We start from the raw sequence: 7,686 nt of genomic DNA, 5'->3' as shown, positions 1-7,686 counted from the left end.
TGTAACGATGTGGTGGCTCTCGTTAACAGGCAGAATCTTGGCAGGATTAAGTTGCCAAATTGAGATTAAAATATTCTATGTACATAGACCATATTTGTTTAAATCTTGATACTTGATTTTTATTTAAGGCAGAGATTTTTTCCATTGAGATATAATTTATTAGTAAGTTTAACCAGTGGTCGATATTTAGAGATTGTTTATTTTTCCAATTGACAAGGATTATTTTTTTAGCAATAGTAAGGGCTATAAGTATAGATTGAGATTGTTTACATGGTAGCTCAGTTATTGTTAAGTCACCTAGTAAACACAGTCTTGGAGATAAAGGAAGCCTACAGTTTAATATATCAGCGAGCTTTTCCAAGATTTTAGTCCAGAAATGCAGCACTGGAGTACAAGACCATAAAGCATGAAGATAAGTATCGGCAGTGTTTTGTGAGCACTGGAGACAAATGTCGGAGTCAGAGAGTCCCATTTTTTTCATCATATATTGTGTAATATATGTTCTATGAAGTATCTTATATTGGATAAGTTGCAAATTTGTCTGTTTGGTCATTTTAAATACATTTTACATACATACATACGATCAAGTTATTCCAATAAAAGTAGATTTTTTGCAGCATAGGAAGAGCATATGCCAGTGAGTAATGTTCAGATGCTTCTCTGTATACATTCCTGAAGTGTTTTGTATGAATAGTCACTATTTTGAGTGATAAAAGTGCCACGAGTAGCGCGCTAATTAGCATTAGCAAGTCAGACTGCTAGATCATGCCAATTCTTTGCACATCTATAAACTGAAGCAGGAATTATTGTCAATCAAATCATTTTGAATCGAAAATCGATTCTGAATCGAATCACAGACCCAAAAATCACAATCGACAGTCAAAGATTCCCATCCCTAGTTCGTACCCAAAAAATTACCAGGAACTTTATTTTTTTTTAAAAGTTCCGAAACGTGCCAGGTTTCTGCAAAAGTATGTGGTTCAGCCTTAAGAACTCTGTCTGGCCACAAATGTCTGTGAAAACGTTGATGAATCTACTGTAAAGCTTGAGTTTAAGTTGAGTAGGTATTTTTTATTTTTTTTTAACTGAATATTAAATGACTTTTGTTGCCTGTGTAATTTATAGCATGACGATCTTGTCGCCCAATCTAGAGGTTGTGGATTCAATCCCCGGCCCTTGTGACCATGTCAAAGTGACCTTGAGCAAGATACTGAACCCCCCAGCTGCTCCTGCTGCTGCGTCATCAACTCAGTAGGTGAATGAGTACAACAGTACAACAAAACCAGCATTTAGAAAGTCATATCATTTATTTGGGCAACAATGTACAATTAGCATGAATCGGTGATGCGCCTCATGCTCATGACGCGAGTGTTGCTCAAGCCCATCTCCCTGAAGCTCCGGTGCTCACCGGGCCTCACTAAGAGCATCTTGCCGCGGAGGTTGGGCTGCTCGAACAGCAGCCAGTTGCCCTCCAGCACCTGGCAGGACATGCATTCGTTCATGCCGAAGCGCTCCATAATGTCTTCGCAGTCGTCCAGCAGTTCGTTCATCTGACCGCTCAGGTTCTCCCTCTCAAAGATCTTGATCCTGAACTGACCTCTGTGCTTTGTTTGGATGACAGCAAAATTAGGAGTTTGAGAAAACAGCAGGGAAATCTGTGGAACATTTGTTGTGTTTTCGACCTACCATGGAGATCATGCGGCAGGACTTAATGCCGCTGCTCAGGCCGATGAGACTCATATAGTCGGAGTACTCGCCTCTTCTCATGAAGTGCTGGTTGCCCATGAAGTTGGTGCGCTCGTAGACCATGAAGCATCCGCTCTCCACCCGGCAGGATTGGCACCTGCTCAAGTAGGAGGACATGTCGGCACAGTCGCTCATGCATTCGTAAGAGCGACCCTGGAAGTTCTTCTCCTCAAACAAGATAATCTTGGGGAAATAAAAACATGTTTTTTAATTTGCTGGCATAATCAAGTGGAATCACCAGTGGCGGTGGTTTACTTACCTTACCCATGTTGATAGTGGTCTACTGGATCACTCAGAGAACTGCGCTTGAACTGATACCACTCTGTCTGAACATGCATCATTTATACCTGAAAAGAGACAAAGACTGCGTGCCCCCTATTGTCTAAAGTCCTGAGCAAGCACCTGACTTTAAAAGCCTATAGAGTGTTGAGTTGCTTGCACATATAGCCGCAGGGTCATAAAGTCCACGCAGAATTTTCCTTTGACAGGAGACGTGCATTCATTTTTTTCAGCAATTTTATGTCAAATAAAATAATGATTAGTTAGTATACAAAGCAAACAACTGAAATGTGAAGCATTGGATGTACGCAGGATCATAAGCAGAGGTGGACATCATCTGGACTTTTTGGCATGTCCTTCAGCACTTTCAGCGAATGGTTGATAATGCGAAGCCTTGAAAAAAATCCACAGATTGAACACTGAGTGAAGCAGGATTACTTCTGTCGATCGCAAGAATACACGGTTCGTCTCAATCCGTGTGTCGCATTATCAAGCATTCGCTGAAAAAGTGGGCACTTCCATCGATCAGCAATTCCAGTCAATGACAAAGCCCACCTCTAATCATAAGAGGTTCACATTTTCTAGAGCAGCGTTTGTCAACCCTGGTCCTCGGGGCACACTATCCAGCCTATTTTCCATGTCTCCATATTTCCAACACGGGTGATTCCATTGACAGCTCATAAGCAAGCTCTGATAACAATCCTCACCTGCGTTGGAATCGGGAGACACAGAAAACTCTAGATCAGGGTTGAGAAACACTGTTCTAGAGTGTCACAACTTTTATTGAACCAAGGCGCCTATTTCACATCAGAAAAACCACACTTAGCAAATTGATTCACAAAAAGTTCACCACTTTTTGTTGGATTATGTACCTCCCGTCAATTCGTTGAAGAGCATTTGATTGTTCTGCCTGTTACTACTTCTAGCTGACGTCACCGCTTAGCTCCCGCTGCGCCTCCCGGGGGGCAAACATCCCATAACAAATGAATGTAGAGGGCTTGATTTTCGGTGAGCGTTTTTGTTCGATTTTGTCCTAAACCAGCCTGTATTTTGCCATTTTGTGTTTGTTTTGTAAACAGCAGGACGTTTCTGTAGAAAGAAAGTGTTTACACCCCTCCAGCCTATCGCAGAGCGGGGGGTGGCATGTTGCAAATGGGGCCGGGCGAATTTGTCGACTGCGTGACGTCACTCCCGCGGCAATTTGACAGCACGTACGGATTTTTTTTTTCACTCACTCATTCACACATGTAAGCTGGGGGTGTAAACTGTCTTTCCACAGAAACGTCCCGCTTTTTACAAAACAAACACAAAATGGCAAAATACAGGCTGGGGGGTTTTAGGACAAAATCACCACCAGACATGAAGAGAAGCCCAGATCTGTAAATTGAGAAGTAGTTTGTTTGTTTAAATCCTGTATTTAAAAAGTGCCTCTTCCTGAGTGAAACCGGCAGACTGGGCCTTTAAAGTGTTAATTGTAACAATCGTGTTAAATCGTTAACTTTTTGTTCAAAATGACTTGAATACTTATGAAAAAAAATATGAATGATTGTTTCACTTAAGATAATATGGCACATTCATCACGTCTGCCTCGATTTTACAATCAGAGGTTAATGTTATGACCAGCTGTATATGAAAAAGAGAAAAACTACCTGATAAGAAATGATCTCAGCATATCTTTCTGTGGGTGCAAATGAGTTGCGTCGTGCTCGTCTTTCACTCCTCACTGTCTTCCCTCTGGTTTAGAATCGCTGCCGGCAGCCGAAAGAATGATCTCATCTGTTTGAGCTCTTAGAGCATCTGTCGGCCGCGCACAAATTCACCATAGCATTGGTCGCTGATTTATCAACTGTTTGACCGATTTTCTAGCTCACACTGATTGTTTTCTAATTCACTCGCATTGACGCCCTGCCCCCCACCGCTAGGGGCGCACTTCACCGTGACGTCACACTGGAAGGGTCTATACATGGTTTTCATAGGTAAATTTGCATTAAAGTTATTCTCGCACCACCTGGCCTCAGGATTACAACGTATGCATGTGAGTTGCGTCTTCGCTCCGCTCCGGCGGCGCAGCCGATTCATTTCCTTTCTATCAGCTTGTTCAAATTGCACTGGCTGCGTATGCAGACCAGCTGCGTTGTGCTGGAGCCTGCCGCACGGATAGACCTATTTTCTATTTTTGCCGGACGATGCATACGTCGGCATCCGTCAAATGGCAAACTAGCACAGAACACATCGAGCGGGACAGGACATCAACCGGCGAATTTTCATTCTTTTGTAACCAATCCACTCATTGACTGCCCTAATGTCCCATGTCCTTGTCTTGTTTTGAACCATTTGAATAAAGCCTGGTACACATATATTCATAATTGGGACTCTTTCTTTTCATCTGATCAAAGCAAAGCAAAGTCCCAAGAGCATGAAAAAAAGGACAAGAAGTGTGTATAGCTACCACCATCTAAGAGTTGGCTGAGCTTCTCCCATTCCCACTACAACTCTTTCCTCTTTGTCCTATGACTGCAGTGCAGTGAGTTGGTCAACGCTAGCAAAGAGCTAATGCTACATAAACAAAACCTTAGCCTACTAGCTTAGGCATTGTGAGGTTAACTGGACTCCTGACTCCCACAGGCTGAAAATGAGTAAATTTGGTTCTAGTATGGACATTTGATGACCCTGTTGAAATATATTTTCATTTTTAATAAGTGTTTAGAATAGCACATCATCTCGATACTGATCATTTACTCTTTTGGCCTCCTATTCATAAATGCAGTCAATCAATCAAACCAATTTGGGATATAGAAATAATAAAAACCACAGCTGCAAGCAGCTATTATTAAGGGCCCTCGCAGCTCGGGCCACTTTATATAGATCCTCAGTCAGCTATTTTAAAGATGTCGGTATTTCTCTTCCAAGCAAGTAGAGGGGGGCTTTAATTTTTTTTTAGTGAAGGGTATCTTCACTCCCTCACAATGCGATTTTGCCCAAACAACGGAAATACACATCGCTGTCTGCTGCTACAGAAGTCAGGAAAAGACAGTCAGTCCCCTCACTTATTTCGACCGATTGTCAGCAAAACCGAAGTATTTATTCCTGTCAAGCAGGGTAAGAATGAATTTGTATTACCTCATAGTTTTAATGTTTTGTTGGCATTTATAGTAAATAGTAAGTCAATGAATGCGTGGACAATTAGCTATCGTTAGCCTTTGGCTAAAAACAACAATGGAGAATATTACCTTAGTGCAGACGTAGTAGTTTCTGGTCATTTTGGAGGGATTCGACTGGTCGTGTGTGTGGTCTTACCCAAAGTTTGATCAAGCGTTTCATAGTTGTTTGAGGGTTTAGGGAAGGGAATAAACCGGACAGTGTCTCTCTCGTGTCTCTCTTACACAAGGTGTGACTACAATAGGACGCCGGTCAGTCGATCGGGATAGCGGCTATCACTCTTATACAAGCCGTGACTACAGCGTTTAACCATCTTTATTGATTTTTTTTCTTGGCTTTGGACAACCACATAATGCACCACCGGGAGCTGGATTGCTTTTCTTTGTCCGCAGCAAACTCGCACATGCCGTCGCAGACATGATGCCTTGCGTCTTGATTGGTGTACTAGGTCATGCGGGCGTGGTTTACGATAAGGTCAATTCAAACTTGTGAATGCCGTGAATGTGTTTCTACAGGCGCATTAAGTGAAATGATGCTATCATGCATTCACAATAATCATCACAGGTAACCCGGAATTACTGTGGGGACGGAGGTCCCAACCTCTGCCAGCCAAGAGGGGAGGAAAGCCCTACTGGCAAGAGACTACCCATGTGTAAAATGCGTGTGATGTGTAAAAATATCATTAGAGCAACAACGGTTGTTTGATTATTGAATATGATTTATTTGTAGCCTGGTATAGCTACAAAAGGAAGTTCTCGCAACTAATATTTCAAATAAAGCATCTTCTTAATAGATCATATGTCATCTTCATTGAAAGACCAGCAACCACCACAGGCCATTTGTATTACATATACATACAGGAGCAGTCTGAATCAACAATAATCATATCGTCATGTTATAAGTTATGAACCATTTATTGATATGAATTGTTACATTTTCAAATAGGAGCCTCTTAACAAGTTTCCATGATGCGTCTGATAGACCCGATCCTCATGTCAACCGAACCCGCCCCCATGTCTCTCAGGCTCCTGTACTCCCCGGGCCTCAGGTAAAGCATTCTGCCCCTGAAGTGAGGCTGCTCATACAGCAGCCAGTGGCCCTCCAGCACCTGGGCGGACAGGCAGTCGGACATACGCAGGGTGTCCAGGATGTTGTCGCAGTCGTCCAGCAGCTCGTTCATCTGACCTCCAAAGTTCTCTCTCTCAAAGATCTTCATCCTGAACGGACCTCGGTGCTGCCAAGTGAGGGACACAGATTAGGTCGGGCCAAACATTTTACATCCCAGTTGCGAGCTTTCCGAAAAGTAGCAAGACTCCAACTTTGACGTTCTTACCATGGGGATCAAACGGCAGGAACGGATGCAGTCGCTCATACTGATTCCCATCAGGCGCTGGTTGTCGGGGTACTCTCCTCTGCGGACCAACATCTGGTGGCCGATAAAATTGGGGCGCTCGTAGACCATGAAACAACCGCTCTCCACACGGCAGGAGTTGCAGCGGCTCAGGAAGGAGGTCAACTCGGCGCAGTCGCTGCTGGTCTCATAGGAGCGACCCTGGAAGTTCCTGTCCTCGTAGAAGATGATCTGGAAAAACAGATAAAAAAAATAAAAAATAAAAAATCAGAATCGCCACAGCTATGTTATAAAAAAAATTAATACATGTAAAAAAAAAAAATGCATACTCTCCCCATGCTGATGTCCAATCCTGTCCGTGATTGTACTGCTGACTATACCCAGCCGTTGAAAACCTTTTATAGCTGGACATGATAGCCAAATGATCTATGGAGCCTTTGTTTGGAACGTCTTACTCAGCAGCGCAGCATACAGGCCTGTAATGTTTGTTCAATCGCTCTGCAAATAGTTATTATTCCTGACTGTATGCATCTGGTCCACTGCCAATTGTGGCCACCTCTCCTATGGGGTGAGGATGTGTCAGCTGGGCCTCTTTGTGTTCGCTCTGTGGGCTCCAGCACTTTGTTGCAGGGTGAAAAAATATCTTTGTCTGCAGGGTGAAAAACTATCTTTGTCTAACAATTCACTGGTGTGGGTTCTGATTTCATTTATTTTATTTTTATTTTTTGCACCTGTGGACTTTCTTCAATTCTTTAAAATAGTAGATCTCCTTTTTGGAAATGTGAGAAAAAAAAAAGGGGGGGGGGGGGGGGGCGTTGTGCTCAGTGGCGGCTTGTCAATAGAGGGCGCTAGGCATGCCGCCTCACCCAGCTGAGTCACTTTGAAAAGCACAAAAATAGTGTGTCCGCGTTAAGTCAACCCCGACAAAGCGGAAATTCACCAATCGCAGGTGGTGAAGGCAAAGAAAGGCAATATTAGTTCTATAGCACATTTCATACACGAGACAACCATGTGCTTTACACAAGAAAAAAACACATCTACAAGCATCAACAAAAACAGTTAATGACATTTGTAAAAGACGGCAAAAGAGGCTCTCGTCTTTCTAACACGTTTCTTTATTGGCGACCAGAACTCCATACGCATGCGCACAA

General features: G+C 43.0%; 2 protein-coding genes across 3 annotated transcripts; both read right to left on the bottom strand.

Annotated features, from left to right (window-relative positions):
- Positions 1-1,297: 1,297 nt before the first annotated feature.
- LOC144030302 (gamma-crystallin M3-like) lies at positions 1,298-2,506 on the bottom strand. Of its 2 annotated transcripts, none has more exons than XM_077536475.1 (3): positions 2,011-2,506; positions 1,687-1,929; positions 1,298-1,604 (listed from the first exon to the last, which is right to left on the bottom strand). In XM_077536475.1, exons 2-3 carry the CDS (start codon positions 1,879-1,881, stop codon positions 1,329-1,331), a joined length of 471 nt encoding a protein of 156 aa, XP_077392601.1. In that variant the 5' UTR covers positions 1,882-1,929; positions 2,011-2,506; the 3' UTR covers positions 1,298-1,328. The 2 variants fall into 2 exon arrangements, with proteins under 2 accessions (XP_077392601.1, XP_077392600.1); XM_077536474.1 differs by having other exon boundaries at positions 2,006-2,505.
- A 3,573-nt stretch (positions 2,507-6,079) lies between these two features.
- On the bottom strand, positions 6,080-6,953 carry LOC144030299 (gamma-crystallin M3-like). Its single transcript, XM_077536471.1, has 3 exons — positions 6,865-6,953; positions 6,518-6,766; positions 6,080-6,418 (listed from the first exon to the last, which is right to left on the bottom strand). The coding sequence occupies exons 1-3, from the start codon at positions 6,871-6,873 to the stop codon at positions 6,137-6,139; spliced, it is 540 nt and encodes a 179-aa protein (XP_077392597.1). The 5' UTR covers positions 6,874-6,953; the 3' UTR covers positions 6,080-6,136.
- Between the last annotated feature and the right edge of the window lie 733 nt (positions 6,954-7,686).

Source organism: Festucalex cinctus, chromosome 11, assembly GCF_051991245.1.
Source record: "Festucalex cinctus isolate MCC-2025b chromosome 11, RoL_Fcin_1.0, whole genome shotgun sequence".
NCBI classification, from domain to species: Eukaryota; Metazoa; Chordata; class Actinopteri; order Syngnathiformes; family Syngnathidae; genus Festucalex; species Festucalex cinctus.
The sequence above is the reverse complement of the archived record's forward strand: the minus strand, read 5'-3'. Positions and strand labels throughout refer to the sequence as shown.